The 16,168-nt window shown below is 41.9% G+C and overlaps 1 protein-coding gene across 28 annotated transcripts in view; it reads right to left on the reverse strand.

Moving 5' to 3' along the window:
- PLEKHA5 (pleckstrin homology domain containing A5) overlaps window positions 1-16,168 on the reverse strand; it is a 273,038-nt gene that overhangs the window by 101,083 nt on the left and 155,787 nt on the right. For all 28 annotated transcript variants that reach the window (XR_012155733.2, XR_012155748.1, XM_073318870.1 and 25 more), the window contains one exon: window positions 9,589-9,693. Coding sequence is in view for 26 of the 28 variants with exons in the window: in XM_073318870.1 (XP_073174971.1) it covers window positions 9,589-9,693 (105 nt within the window). In the remaining 2 variants the exon portion in view is untranslated. The remainder of the gene's footprint in view (window positions 1-9,588; window positions 9,694-16,168) is intronic.

The raw sequence follows: 16,168 nt of genomic DNA on the forward strand, positions 1-16,168 counted from the left end.
AGTGTTTCCCCCTCTGGCGATGGTGGGCCTGGAGTAATCAGCCCCACTCTGGCAGGGTTTGCCTTCCCCCTTCTGTGCTCCCTTGGTCATATTTTCAGAGTAGGCCTGAGGGTCGGCCTCTGGGGTGATCCTCCACCAAACAAAAGGAAACAGTCAAACAAAAACCCAGGAAGGTGCCTTTCACTGCAACCTCTCACTGGGGCAAGGTGTTGTCCGGTTGGTTGCCCTGGGGTGTCAGTCCTTCCCCTAGCAGGCACTCAGGTTTGGCGGTTTCCCCTATGGGAAGGAGCACAGCCTCTCACATGGAACCGCCTATTTCTCTGCTGCCATTAGCCTGGCAGCAGCTTGTGTGTGTCTCCTCCTTTTCTCCCCCCAGAGGAGGGGTTTTTAAAGGCTTCAGGCAGCCCTTAATTGGATTCAGGTGTCCCTAATTGATCTGAGGTAACCCCTTCTCAGCTTGTAGGAAAAAAAGCTTTCAACATTCTAGGGCAAATATATCTGCCTTCCAGGACCCTCTTGCAGCCATCCGGACTGACTCTGTCACAAATTATAGGCACGCCAATGTGCACAGAAGGCTTCAAAGCTCTCTGTATGAAAATCATATCCTACCTTTGAACACAATATGTATGTTTGCATTCCTATATACATCCCTCCTTTTCAAACAGAGCTTCCAGTATCTTGATAGATTAACAGAAACTAGAGTTAGAAAGTTAGAGTTATTAAGTCATCTAGTTTATCATCCTGCTGATGCAGATTTGCTCCTTACATAACATTTTTTAATAATTTGCACCGTTTGCGTGTGTGTGTCTCAAATGATTAGGTGTCCTCTTCCTGGAGTGCGAATCCACAATGACTTGTGGCCCAAGTGTGAAGACCCTAGATGACAGTGAGACATCTGAAGGAAACATTTGCAAATTACAGGTTTCAGAGTAACAGCCGTGTTAGTCTGTATTTGCAAAAAGAAAAGGAGTACTTGTGGCACCTTAGACACTAACCAATTTATTTGAGCATAAGCTTTCATGAGCTACAGCTCACTTCATCGGATGCATACTGTGGAAAGTGTAGAAGATCTTTTTATACACACAAAGCATGAAAAAATACCTCCCCCCACCCCACTCTCCTGCTGGTAATAGCTTACCTAAAGTGATCACTCTCCTTACAATGTGTATGATAATCAAGTTGGGCCATTTCCAGCACAAATCCAGGTTCTCACCCCCCCCTCCCCCCACACACACACAAACCCACTCTCCAGATTCTATGTGGACTCCTCCTGAAGGTCGAAACAGCAGACTGGACTTCTACATAGACTGCTTCCGCCAACGTGCACGGGCTGAAATCGTGGAAAGCTTGTTCATATTCCGACCTATTCATGACGACAACAGCACCTCCTTTGTCAGCCTTTTTGATTATGATGTCAGAGTTGTTTCTGAGGCTGTGGATGGCATTGTGTTCTGCACGGCAGAGGTTATGGGGCAAGCGATGCTGCTTTTCCATGATTTCAGCCCATGCACGTCGGGCCAGTCTGCTGTTTCGACCTTCAGAAGGAGTTAAAGACTCAGAAACTTTCAGAATAAGGTGGTAGTTACCAGACATGTTCAGTAGATGCTCTGGGCTGTATATAAAGTTTTCATTGTGGACAACCCATCTGGCAGGTTATATCCTAGTCGTGCTCTGAGAGCGGAGCCAGAGAGCAAAAGGGAGTAGGGATTTTAATAAAGGAGTTAAGAACAACCCTGTGGATTCAACAGTTGATGGATGCAGAAGCAAGAATTGGTTTGCTGTGAGGGCTAGGTCCCAATACCTCTACTTTGGATGCAAGTGAGTGCAACTTCAGCTTTACTGGCTAAGGAAGCCCTCCATTAGGATAATGTTTGATCCACCACAGTACGTTTTATGGACCTAGAGGGACAGGTCGGGGGAGTATGTGTTACATGTCGCAGCTACAGAGCCTGTAGCACATATATTTAGCTATCAGCTAACTGCTTTAAACTGGGATTCTGTTTCAGAAAGAGAATGGGGGCACTACTTAGTGAGGTGAGGATTTGTGAATTCTTGCCTGATTTAGCTGGGCTTATAGGGAGAAGACTGTGCTCTAAAGAGAGGAAATGGATATTTTATATGTGATCCCAATCCCTGTCACACTTTGGATACAGGGTACAGACTTCTGTTTCACCAGCAACTGAGAGGACCAGTCAGCTATTAACACAACAGCTGGAATGATACTAGCTGTGGAGATCCCCAGACTCTTTGTTTGCCTACTGGGTTCTGAAGTGTTTGACAGGACAGAGATGTTGACACTTCTCAAGCTCTTTCCAGCAGTTGACAAGAACATCAGAGGAACAATGGGGGGGAATAAACAAGGGGAAATAGTTTTACTTTGTGTAATGACCTATCCATTCCCAGTCTCTATTCAACCCTAAGTTAATTGTATCCAGTTTGTAAATTAATTCCAATTCAGCAGTCTCTCTAAAAGTTGAAATTCTTTAACAAAAAAACTTCAAAAACAGACTCCAATGAGAGACTGCTGAATTGGAATTAATTTGCAAACTGGATACAATTAACTTAGGGTTGAATAGAGACTGGGAATGGATGGGTCATTACACAAAGTAGAACTATTTCCCCAAGTTTATCCTCCCCCCACCGTTCCTCAGACGTTCTTTTCAACTGCTGGAAATGGCCCACCTTGATTATCACTACAAAAGGTTCTTCACCCCCTCCCCTGGTAATAGTTCACCTTAAGTGATCACTCTCTTGTTACAGTGTGTATGGTAACACCCATTGTTTCATGTTCTCTGTGTATATAAATCTCTCCACTGTATTTTCCACTGAATGCATCCAATGAAGTGAGCTGTCGCTCATGCTCAAATAAATAAAATAAATAAAATAAAGCTTATGCTCAAATAAATTTGTTAGTCTCTAAGGTGCCACAAGTACTACTTTTCCTTTTGCGAATACAGACTAACACGACTGTCACTCAAACTTCTCAAGCTCTGAAGATTCAGATTTCAAGGCCAAAATGGACCGTTGTGATCATCTCATTCAACATCCTGTGTAACAAAGGCCATAGAACTTCCTTAAAATAATTCCTAGAGAACATCTTTAAGCCCTGGTCTAGACTACGAGTTTATGTCAAATGTAGCAGTGTTAGATCGATTTAACCCTGCACCCATCCATACGACGAAGCCATTTTTGTCGACTTAAAGGGCTCTTAAAATCGATTTCTGTACTCCTCCCCGATGAGGGGTTTAGCGCTGAAATCAACATCACTGGGTCGAATTTGGGGTAGTGTGGACGCAATTCGACAGTATTGGCCTCCGGGTGCTACCCCAGAGTGCTCCATTGTGACCGCTCTGGACAGCACTTTCAACTCAGATGCACTAGCCAGGTACACAGGAAAAGCACCGGGGAACTTTTGAACTTCATTTCCTGTTTGGCCAGCATGGTGTGACCATGCAGAGCTCTATCAGCAGAGGTGACCATGCAGTCCCAGAATTGCAAAAGAGCTCCAGCATGGACCGAATGGGAGGTATTGGATCTGATCGCTGTATAGGGAGACGAATCCGTGCTATCAGAACTCCGTTCCAAAAGACGAAATGCCAAAATATTTGAAAAAATCTCCAAGGGCATGAAGGACAGAGACTATAACAGGGACCCGCAGCAGTGCCACGTGAAAATTAAGGAGCTCAGGCAAGGCTACCAAAAAATCGAACAGGCAAACAGCCACTCTGGGTCAGAACCCCAGACATGCCACTTTTATGATGAGCTGCATGCAATTCTAGGTGCTGCTCCTACCACTACCCCACCCCTGTATGTGGACTCCTGCAAGGTGGGGGAGTCTCCCGCAACGGGGATGAGGATTTTGGGGACGAGGACGATGATGATGCGGAAGATGAAACCGTTCTGCCCGACAGCCAGGAACTGTTTCTCACCCTGGATCCAATACCCTCCCAACCCTCCCAAGGCAGGCTCCCGGACCTTGAAGGCGGAGAAGGCACCTCTGGTGAGTGTACCTTTGTAAATATAATACATGGTTTAAAAGCAAGCATGTTTAATGATTAATTTTCCCTGAAGACTTGGGATGCATTTGCAGTCAGTACAGCTACTGGAAAAGTCTGTAAACTTGTCTGGGGATGGAGCAGAAATCCTCCAGGGACATCTCAACGAAGCTCTCCTGGATGTACTCCCAAAGCCTTTGTAAAAGGTTTCTGGAGAGGGCAGCCTTATTCCGTCCTCCATGGTAGGACACTTTACCACGCCAGGCCAGTAGCACGTAGTCTGGAATCATTGCATAACAAAGCCTGGCAGCGTATGGTCCCGGTGTTTGCTGGCATTCAAGCAACATCCGTTCTTTATCTCTCTGTGTTATCCTCAGGAGAGTGATATAATTCATAGTCACTTGGTTGAAATAGGGGAATTTTATTCAGGGGACATTCAGGTGGCCATTCCTGCTGGGCTGTTTGCCTGTGGCTGAAAAAAAATCATCCCCACTTTTAGCCACGCTTGGAGGGAGGGGTGGGGGACGTTCACGCTGAGCTGTTCACGTTTGGCTGGCAAGGATCTTCCCTGATACTAGTCACGCGGTGGGAGGAGGAGTGAAGCGATCATCCCAGAGAATTTGGGGGGAGGACTTAGCTGGGTTTGTGCTGCACGTTAACCCGAAAACTGCAGCCCCTCCTTTTAAATGGCCAACCCAACAGGTGCTTGGTATGGGAAAGGAAGGCACTGCTGTTTGAAACCATTCACCATGAAAGAGTCTACCCACTGTTCCCTAAAATGTGTCTTTTTAAATACTACTCTCCCGTTTTTTCCTCCCGCAGCTGCAAATGTTTCAACACTCCCCCTATCATCTCCATCCCAGAAGCTAGCGCAGATACGAAGGCGAAAAAAACGCACTCGCGATGAAATGTTCTCTGAGCTCATGTAGTCCTCTCGCACTGAAAGAGCTCAGCAGAATGCATGGAGGCAGACAATTGCAGAGTCCAGGAAAGCAAAAAATGAACGTGAGGAGAGGTGGCAGGTGCAAGATGATAGGTGGCAGCAGCGTGATGAGAGGAAGCAATGCTGAGGCTACTCGAAGAGCAAACTGATATGCTCTGGCATATGGTTGAGCTGCAGGAAAGGCAGAATGAGCAGAGACTGCTGCTTCAGCCGCTGGGTAACCACCCACCCTCCTCCCCAATTTCCATAGCCTCCTCACCCAGATGCCCAAGAATGCGGGGAGAGGGCCTCCGGGCAATCAAACCACTCCACCCCAGAGGACTGCCCAAGCAACAGAAGGCTGGCATTCAATAAGTTTTGAAGTGCAGTGTGACCTTGTCCTCCCCTCCTCCCCCACCCCTCCTGGGCTACCTTGGCAGTTATCCCCCTATTTGTGTGACGAATTCATAAAGAATGCATGAATTTGAAACAACAATGACTTTATTGCCTCTGCAAGTGGTGATCGAAGAGGGGAGGGTGGTTGGCTTACTGGGAAGTAGAGTGAACCAAGGGGGCGGGTTTTCATCAAGGAGAAAAACAGAACTCTCACACCGTAGTCTGGCCAGTCATGAAATTGGTTTTCAAAGCTTCTCTGATGCGCAGCGCGCCATACTGTGCTCTTCTAACCACCCTGGTGTCTGGCTGTGCATAACCAGCAGCCAGGCGATTTGCCTCAACCTCCCTGCCACTATATGTCTCCCCCTTACTCTCACAGATATTGTGGTGCTCACAGCAAGCAGTAATAACAATGGGAATATTGGTTTTGCTGATGTCTAACCAAGTAAACTGCGCCAGCGCGCTTTTAAACGTCCAAATGCACACTCTACAACCGTTCTGCACTTGCTCAGCCTATAGTTGAACAGCTCCTTACTACTGTCCAGGGTGCCTGTGCATGGCTTCATGAGTCATGGCATTAAGGGGTAGGCTGGGTCCCCAAGGATAACTATAGGCATCTCCAATGGTCTGGAAAGTATGTCCCTTCCTGCAGCTGTTCAAATGGACCAGAGTTCCTGAAGATGTGAGCATCATGTACCTTTCCCGGCCATCCCACGTTGATGTTGGTGAAACGTCCCTTGTGATCCACCAGAGCTTGCAGCACCACTGAAAAGTACCCCTTTCGGTTTATGTACTGGTGCTTGTACTGCCTTGGTGCTCCAGTCCCAAAATAGGGATATACTTTCCGTCTATCGCCCCACCACAGTTAGGGAACCCCATTGCAGCAAAGCCATCCACTATGACCTGCACATTTCCCAGAATCACTCCCCTTGACAGCAGCAGCTCAGTGATTGCGTTGGCTACTTGGATCACAACAGCCTCCACAATAGATTTGCCCACTCCAAATTGATTCCCGACTGACCGGTGGCTGTCTGGAGTTGCAAGCTTCCAGAGGGCTATTGCCATTTGCTTGTGAACTGTGAGGGCTGCTCTCATCTTGGTATTCGTGCGCTTCAGGGCAGGGGAAAGCACGTCACAAAGTTCCATGAAAGTGCCCTTACGCTTGCGAAAGTTTCGCAGCCACTGGGAATCATCCCAGACCTGTAACACTATGCGGTCCCACCAGTCTGTGCTTGTTTCCCAGGTCCAGAATCGGCGTTCCACTCCATGAGCCTGCCCCATTGCCACCAGGATGTCCAAATTACCGGGGCCCGTACTTTGAGAGAAGTCTGTGTCTATGTCCTCATCAATCTCATCACCGTGCTGCCGTTGGCTCCTCGCCTGGTTTTGCAGGTTCTGGTTCTGAACATACTGCAGGATAATGCACGAGGTGTTTACACTGCTCATAACTGCCATGGTGATCTGAGCGGGCTCCATGCTTGCTGTGGTATGGAGTCTGCAGCGAGCAGAGTTGCACCGGAAGCAGTGGATGACTATGGTTAGCAGGCCTACTGCACTGTCTGCTGCCAGCAGCACCAGGACACAACAGTGGCGGTGTTGGTGAGCTGAACTGAGCGGGCTGCACACTTGCCATGGTATGGAATCTGTAGGAGAGCAGGAAAGCAGAGTTGCAGCAGAAGCAATGGCTGATGACCTGCGAGGTGGATTCAGGAGAGCAGAGTTGCAGCGCAAGTGGGAGCCCATGACAGCCAACATAGAGAAATTTGCTATTGAGACAAGAGCAGGAGAGCAGAGTTGCAGTGGAAGCGGTGGTTCGATGATGACTGTTAGCAGTCCTACTGCACCGTCTGCTGAAAGTAGTATGGCATCCGCATGGAAAAAAGCGTGAAATGATTGTCTGCCATTGCTTTCACGGAGGGAGGGAAGACTGACGACATGTACCCAAAACCACCCACGACAATGTTTTTTCCCCATCAGGCATTGGGAGCTTAACCCAGAATTCCAATGGACGGTGGAGACTGCGGAAACTGTGGGATAGCTACCCACAGTTTAACGATCTGAAAGTCGATGCTAGCCACGGTACTGTGGATGCACTCCGCCAACTTAATGCACTTAGTGGACACACAAACAATCGACTGTATAAAATCGCTTCCTAAAGAAACAGACTTCTATAAATTCGACCTAATTTCGTAGCATAGACATATCCTTAGAAAAAACATCCAATCTTGATTTAAAATTTATCAGAATACCCCATGGGTAAATTGTTCAAATGGTTAATTACTCTCACTATTAAAATTTTTTACATCTTACAGGTGACACACACTACATACTATGGTCGCACTAGAAAGATGAGAAATCATCTTTGAGAGAAAATCAGAGGGGAATGTGTTTTGATGTGTGCAATGAAGTTAGAAAATGTTATATTCAACCTTATATTTGAATGTTTGTAACAAACAAAAGGGGAAATCTATAAGGAACACCAGTAGATTTATTGTCTAACAACATTTGTTTTGACGTTATTCATAGTATTTACAATATTTTAGACTATTTACAGTGTGCTGTGTCCATTAAATGTTTAACTAACAAAACATATGTTGTACTCTGAAATTGACTGGGAACTGTTAACATCCACTTATCAGGGTTTTACATACAAGAGCCCTGAGGTTTAATTCTGTGTAATGATTTTTGAGAAGTCATAGAGAGACAGAACTGTGGTCTGCCTGAAGCTAAGCTGAGGTGCAGGAAGAAAGGGAGTGTAATATTGCTTGAGCTCTACTGCCCCCCGTTATACTAGCTAGAGAAATAAATCATGTGTGTTAATGGGTTAAAGTGCAGCAGAAAAAGATGTTTTTCTCTGCCATCCTTCCTAATTGAAACTGGAATTTGAAAATCCAAATGGCTTTTTTTCCTTCTTACCCACCACTAACAGTAAGAATTCTGCTGGCCAAATTATGCCGCTGCTAACTGTACAAAACTGTGGTCTTTATGGATTTAAATTAGGATAACTGATCATCTCATTTATTAGAATCCATTAAACAACTCTGTTCTTGGTGCAAAGTAGTAGTATTTTCTTACATATCATTTTTTTCTTAGTATAGAATGTATTTGTTGGTTTGAACATTTTGTATGGGGGTTAGGCTATTAATTCCACCACAATGTTTTTTTCAGTACAATTTCTTTTTCCCGAACGAATATGTTAACTGGACATAACTTTATAAGTGAAATTACTCCAGAAATTCGAAAGCAGCTTCTTTTCAAGCCATAAAGTAACCAAAGAGGAAAGCCCACATAACCCAACCTTATGGTCCTTTAGCCGGCAAAGGCTGGATAAAAGCATGGGCAGAGAGAAGAATCTAAATATGGAGGAGGAAACCCACTGCCACCCCAAGTGAAGATCAGTCAGTGCTTAATGTAGTTAAATGATCAATGTTTTTAATTCTCTACCTAAAAAAGACAGAGGAAAAACTATTTCAGGTCATCTGTTTGCAACACAGTCAACTGGACTATGCTTGGCAATTGTGGGTCCAATACATACATAACCCCCCCAACCCCCATGCCTATTTTCACCTAAAAACACCAGTTTGTTTTCCAGTAGCACCCACGACATGCTAGAAAAAGAGGTGTTCTTGCCCTAAGATCCAATAGTGCTGAACTGCTGATTGCAAGAAAGTACAACCAGTTAGGAGATTTTCAAAAGCAAAAATGACAAAAAGCCATTGACTTTCAGTGGGATTTGGGTGCCTAATTGCTATTTATACTTTTAAAAATCTTCCCCTTAATGTACATTAGTGACTAAAAAAATCACAGTTCAAACACACACACTCCCAGTATATATACATTACCAATGTTCAAGCCAAAAAATATCCCCCAATAGCCATCCCAGAATAATAAATAGCAAAACATTTGGCCACTCACTCTTGTCCCATTTTCCCACCAGTTATGATTTATTAACTTAGTCTTCCATTCCCAATATGTATTTGCCAGACACCTATCCCCCAAATCCTTCAGATATAACAGGTCCCTGAATTTACAACATTGTACCTTTCTCTTCTTATGCTTCCCAAAGAAATACAACAAGTAAACCACTATTCTGTACTTCCTGGCTGCCTTTATTCATTTTTCATTGTGTATTTTATTTAGTAGGTGATATGAGTTAATGAAAGGCAACACACATGCACCAGAAGATATTGTCATCTTCGCTCCAATGTTTCTAGCATTAGGTTTCACAAACTATTGTCCTGCATACAATAACAAACAAGGAAAATATATGAATACCTGCTTGTAAAGCCACCCCCGTCTGATGACTGGTGCGTTAGGATTCCTCTTTATTGAGTTTGATCTCTTTCCAAAATTATGAACCTTCTTTGAAGACCGTGACGTCTAAATGGAATGAACATGTTAGAAAATGCACCATCAGTGTCTATTAAGTCTAGGAAATTGTCACACATTTCTTTCTTCAGATTTTTGTTCTCTATCCATGTTTCCCCTTGAGAATTGCAGGATATTATTTTGTTCCTTTTTAGACAAATAAGTATGGTAATTGCCATGCTGTTTCTGCTGGTTCCAGAATTTCTCTAAATTTTTTGCAGTGAGAAAGAGAAATCCCAGAGCATAACAGGATCAAAACATTTTAAATAGAGATTTAATAGAATTTTTTAAAAACAAAAATACAGCTGACTTTATTCTAAGACAGGGCTTGAAGAGCACTTACAAGACAATACAAGAACTAGCAAGAGAACTAAAACTATGATAGATGGCAAAGCAACACCTTGGTGAGAAAAGCCCAGCTTTCTTCTGTTCCCAGCAAAACCCCAATAACTGGGATAGAGGTCAGATTGCTACAAGGGTGCAATCTCTGGCTTCTGATTGAACCTTTCATATCCTCCTCTGGTGAAATAGCTTTTATTCTATCTCTTCTCCCCTCACAATCTTTCCATTCATTTTCTCTTGGCTGCTACAAAAGGGAGAAGATCTTCACTACTCTACATGTTGCTCCAACAGATGTTTTGGTTCTCCTTCCCTTGTCACTCCAGCATCCATTTCTCATGATGCTTATAGCTTTTTTTCAAGCTGTTACAGAATGAAATTAAAGTGATTCTTGACAGTTTAGAAGAGCAGTTGTGAAACTAACCAGAGTCCTATCTTTTTCCACTCCTCTTCTGCCTCATAAAGCAATAAGTAGCAGCAGAGGCACTGGAGGGTTCACTGTGTCTTGAATACTGCTCTGCATTGGTTTACATTTAGTTTTTATTTGGAAAGTTACTGTTGCAAACAAAGGATAGAATCCTATTTTTTATATTAAAAGCTTAAATTCCACAGAAATTAATGGCTTAGAGGCTGGCGTATTGACAAGGAAAAGGGCAGGGGACTAGGAAACAAGAATCCTAGGTTCTGTTCCTAGCTCTGCTACAGATTTACTGCTTTACTTTGGACAAGTCATGTAACTTCTGGACCTCAGTTTAATCTAACACTGATGAGATAAAATTCCCCTTTAAGGTAGTGAAGTAAGGCCTTAACTGGTGTTTGTTAAGCTACTCAGATGAAAGGTCCTTATAAATGTGAAAAATACTATTATTGCTTCTCGTATCTACAAACTTGTATTCCAAAAATTATTGCCTGGATATGGGGTTGCTTTGTGGAGGCGCTTTCTAAATTTGGATTTACACTTAGCTGTGGTCTATAAAGCCTCTAAATTAGAGAAACAATTCCATAAGTTATGAGGGAACGACAAATCTGAAAAGTGTACAAAGACATGATACAGCCAACACAAATGCTGAACATGGACAATTATGGCTTTGCCCTCAAACAAACAACTGGCTATCTTAGTAACCCATGCGTAGGACAGCTCTTTGATTGCATAAATTAAGCAGTGGGAGCATGGTCACCATTTAGCTGTTATAGAACAACAGAGCATAGAGGTGTACCTCAGATTAAGAGCCAACACAATAATAGATAAAATTTCATTGGGAATTGATTTTCAGAAGAACAAAGACTTTAGTGTGCCCACTGTGTAACTGTTGAATTTCGACTCTGCCTGTAACAGAGTATTTTCCATATATATAGCAGACAATATTAAGACACCAGCACCAGCAACAGAGGAGATGAGGGAGAAAAAGAAAAAAGGATTTTTAATTTTAATACAAAATTCAAAAGGAAGACTATATTATATATTTTTCTGAAATTCTGGTTTGTATTCTCTTGAAAGCATGCTAATAATGTATTTCTCTACTAAGTTTGCAAAGCATAGATTATTAATAAAAGTACATTCTGACACTACAAAATTTTTAAACAGCCTTGTTGAAATGAACAGGATATTTAGATTAGATTTCAAAGGGATTTTTCATAATATAGTAGCACATGTAACACTGCATAATCTATTTTACCTTAATAATAATATGCAGCTTTTGTGAACAATATTATTCTGTGAACAACAGCATAAGGTCTTACAATAAAAAAAGGTTTACAGTCCCAAATCTTAAGTCAACACTTTATTAAAGCTCACAAGATGAAAAGCAAGGGTGAAGAGGCTGTTTTAAATTCATTTGGAAGTAAGCCAGCTGAACAAAATTTGGTTTAGAAAAAAAGCTAAAGCAATTTCAAATACACACACAATTCAAAACAAAAGTCAAAACTGCTCTAAAACTCAACATTTTGGTTTGGGAAACTCAGTCCACATTCAGGAGAAGTCAGCATATGTTGCTCGGAAGATTTATTTTATAAGAAGCAGAGGAAAGAATGCGGAAAAAAAAGACTATTTAGACAGAATAAATTGAAGATCAGCTCTGACAACTATTCATTAAGATTCCAAAACTTGGAAGTTGTTGTGATAAATTTAATTCAAATTATGTTTAAGTTTTAATTTTTTTTTAAAATAGATTTTCATAATTTCATTATTTTTCATAATTGTTTTCACAGACATTTCCCTATGTCCCACTAAAGAGCTGATTACTAAAAATGGGTGCAATTTTTCACCAAAATAAGTTATTTTTGGCTAAAAATGCAGTTTTGGTCAACCTAAACTTTGAAAATTTGACACGCTTACCAAATAGTTTGTCCAAAAAATTCAAAAGGGAACCTAGCTGTCATTCACAAGACAGCCACAAAGTATCTCAACCAGTGGGTAATAAGGGTGATCTCAATCCCTCCTTTTTGAAACTGTTCCATTCTGTATAAAATACTTGATTAATCCCCGGTGAGCAAGAGTGAGAACGACACTACAGACCGGGGCTGGGAGGGTGGCGTGAGAAGTTAGGGCATTCATCTTGGAGCCAAATCCCTGTTCCAATTACTATTTATACACAGCGGAACAGTCAACAGGAGAGAGGGAGCACTGAAGGAATAGGGCACCCTATAGTCCAATGAATAGGGCATCTCCTGCAATGTGGGAGACCAGTTAAAATCCCTGCCCCACATCAGACAAATAGGGAAATTAAACCTGCATCTCCCATATCATAAGTAAATGCCCTAACTGTGAGTCTAAAGGCTGCAAATGAGGAAGCAATTCAATTATCACCAGCAACCATTTTGTGAATCTAGCCCTTCATTTCCTTTCCTTTTAAAGAAGGATGACTGGAAATGGAAAAAAAAAATGTTTTTGTTTGACCAGAAACAAAATGTGTCCACTTGTTTGAAATCTTTTTATTTAAAAAAAAAAAAAAAGAAAGAAAAGAAAAAAGTTTTTGGTTTCTGGTTGAAATTTTTTTTCCCCAACCAAAAAAACCCCAGCTATTTATCCAGCACTACTAATTACTCATCAAAACCCTTCAACATTTTCTACCATGCAATATACAAACAAAATGGTCTTTGCATGTTCTAAGAACCAGTGGTGCAATACTCATGCCCACGCTACCATTTCCTATGAAAGGTTGTAAGCTCCCCAAGCCCACAAATCCCTTTTTGTTTGGAAAATGCTTAATGCATCCAGGTGGTGCTGTCAAAAAACAAATAATTTCAAGTCCTCTAGCAGATTCAGGTAATTTAAATGCCCATCTCTTCGGTTTGGTAACCAAGTACATGCACACTTTCACACAAAGCTCATGGAGCTCAGAAGTGAACCTTTACAGGCTCATACATTTTACCAACTGCAAATATTTACCTAGGTTAACAGGGCACTGCTTGAGTTTTCTAATATTAGTTAATAAACAGAACACTAGAGACTTGTACAATTATTTTATCTTATACTGTATAATGAGAATCAGCTCTCACACAATGAGTTCTAGAGATCTCAAGACTATGTATTTTAAAACCTTAGAATAGTATCAATATTATAGTCAAGCCAGAGCTTAGTGAAGAAAAGTGTGTGTGGGGTGGACAGGGGAGGAGGGAGCAGAGCTGACCTGAGCACCTTGGCTATTTCTGTTCCCTGCTCCCTTCCTGTGTGAATGGTCAGGTCTGCTCCTGGGGAGAGAGAGTTCTGCCTGCCTAATGCAGCAGCCCTGATTGGCTCTTCCCCAGAAGAGCAGCTAGTGGAGAAAAAAAGATGCAAATCAGAGGGGATTTCCCCCCTGCACACACACCCTCATTCACAAGTAGGATTAAAATGTGTGCCTCTAAGCAAGCCAGCTCCAGCTGTAGATATTTCCTGGGTCTGCAATCCTTTTTGACCCAACATGCTTTAAACACTGTGTGAAGCTTCTGTATTACTTAAATATCACAACAAAACTATGCTGTCACCTTGTAGATTAGTTTATCTAAAGAACATAGTAAAAGAAATGTCAGTAATGAATTGGAAGCTTTCCCTTGTAATGTGTGTGGGTTATGATGAGGTGAATCTAAGCAATCAATTTCCGCCAAATTTAATTTTTTGTTTAAAAATAAGTTTCTAACCCTTATGGTTGATAACTTTCCAATTATGAACCAATGCAGTGTTGCCTTCTTAATTCTGTAGGCAACTCCAGCATCAATGCTGCTTCAATCTTCCAAGTACTGGCAGGGAAATAGAGAAGACTGGGCAGTGCCGCTATTATTCAGAAGTTTGTGGGCAACAATGAACCTAACAAGGACCATGTCAGTTTCCCAACCCAATGTCTGCTAATGCTTGGGAAAGCTATGAAGCACTGCTGAGGTAGACATTGGAGCCACAGAGATCACCATGAGACCTGTACAATTTTGCCTATGCACGTACATACCATGTTATTAAACAATATTCCCTGTATGTGCTATAGGGATTTGATCATATTATTCACAAAGGCCTTTATAAAGATTTTAATACCATCTGCAGAATAAATGGAGGATACCAACTTTGAAAGAGAGACTGGAAGAAGGGTAGAATAATGGAAAAACTCTCCCACCACTCCACCTTTTAGCAGCCATGAGGCTATAGAGGGAGAGTGCCAGGCTCTATTCACACCATCTTCAGTATGTTTTGGTCTAGGATGGGAAGGAAGTAAAAGAGCACCGTTTCCTTTCCAGAAACCAGGAAGTTGGACAGGTGGCTTTGAATTTAGAACACACTTGAGGCTGACTGGAAAGATGGCATGAACTACCCTGGCATGAATCTCCACTTTCTCCTTTGTCAGCATTTTATTTTATTTTTGGGTGGAGAGAGGATGGGAACAAGAGAAGGAGGTCTGAGTGTTTAATCAAGCCCCTTGCTGCTTGGTCTCACTCACCTCACCTCATCTTTTGTATCAGCCTCTGAATAGTGGCTTTAGACTCTAGTCAGCCTTTTTTTGAACAAAACTGCAAACAGAATTTTCTACAAATATTGTTATGTTAATTCTGGATTGGTTTATATTAATAAAAAGAGCAGCACTATACTCCCAAGAGCCTTGAAACATTCCTTCATCTCAACTGTGCTCTTCCCACCCAATATGAAATTCATGATCTCCCCAACTAATTAGATAAACCCATTAGCAATTTTTATTAGTCATCCCTGAAAATGGTTGAGTTTACAAACAACTTTAATAAATTGCCACCAATATTTTTGCTTTTCTTAGAAGTAACCAAATGTAGCTTTTTCTTTCTTTCTCTCTTTCCCTAGTTTATGGAGAACCTAAATAACTACTCTCCCAACTATTTTCTTTCTCGTGCATTATAATACTATTTTTAAGACAGACCGTGAAAGACTAGTGTTGGTAAGGCAGCCCTGGCACCTCAAGTCCTCTATTCATAGATAGAGGTGGACATCAAAACTGATAGCACAAATCTCCTCATGGCTGGGCTAAAGTTCCTCAATACTATCACTGAAGGGCCACTTCTAAGCACAAGGGAATAACAGTCTTAAATGCATTCAACCCATGGGCCCTCTGAAACTGCCAAAAGGCTGATTAGTGTCAACTATGGTTTCTATGTTGCAGACGCTTGTCTTCGGAGACTGGACTATTAAAAATGGTACAATCATGGAAACAAGTTTATTTTTGATAACTATGTTTAAAGTAACTTGAATACCATTCACATGAACATCTTAAGTAGTTAATTTAGTAATTGAAAAAAGAATAATGAGAATAGCTTTTAGTATAAAAACAAAAGCCTGATTTCTCTAAAAAGTATCTCAATAAATCCCATTCAATAAAAATGTCAAAGCCTCAAACTTAACAATTCAGACGCTCATCTCCATTTCTTTCCAGTACATTGTTAACCAAATACAGTAAGTAGTTTATTTTAATTTTGTCTGTAAAAGCCCTAAACTAAATTTTCTGACTGCCTCCCAAATGGAAGTGAATATATTTCCCCTTCCCTTCATCCACATTTCACCCCACATAACTAACTCTAACACAGCTCTGTTGTAATAATTTTGCATCAGCATCACTGATGTCGTCAGCACGGTTCTGAGAAAAAGATTTTATTGTGCTTTTTTGATGGCTGTCCCTGTAGGGGCTTAGCAACTATTGTAAGGTCATGCTTAACAATAGCT

The sequence above is a fragment of the Lepidochelys kempii genome, chromosome 1, assembly GCF_965140285.1.
Source record: "Lepidochelys kempii isolate rLepKem1 chromosome 1, rLepKem1.hap1, whole genome shotgun sequence".
Lineage (NCBI taxonomy): Eukaryota > Metazoa > Chordata > Testudines > Cheloniidae > Lepidochelys > Lepidochelys kempii.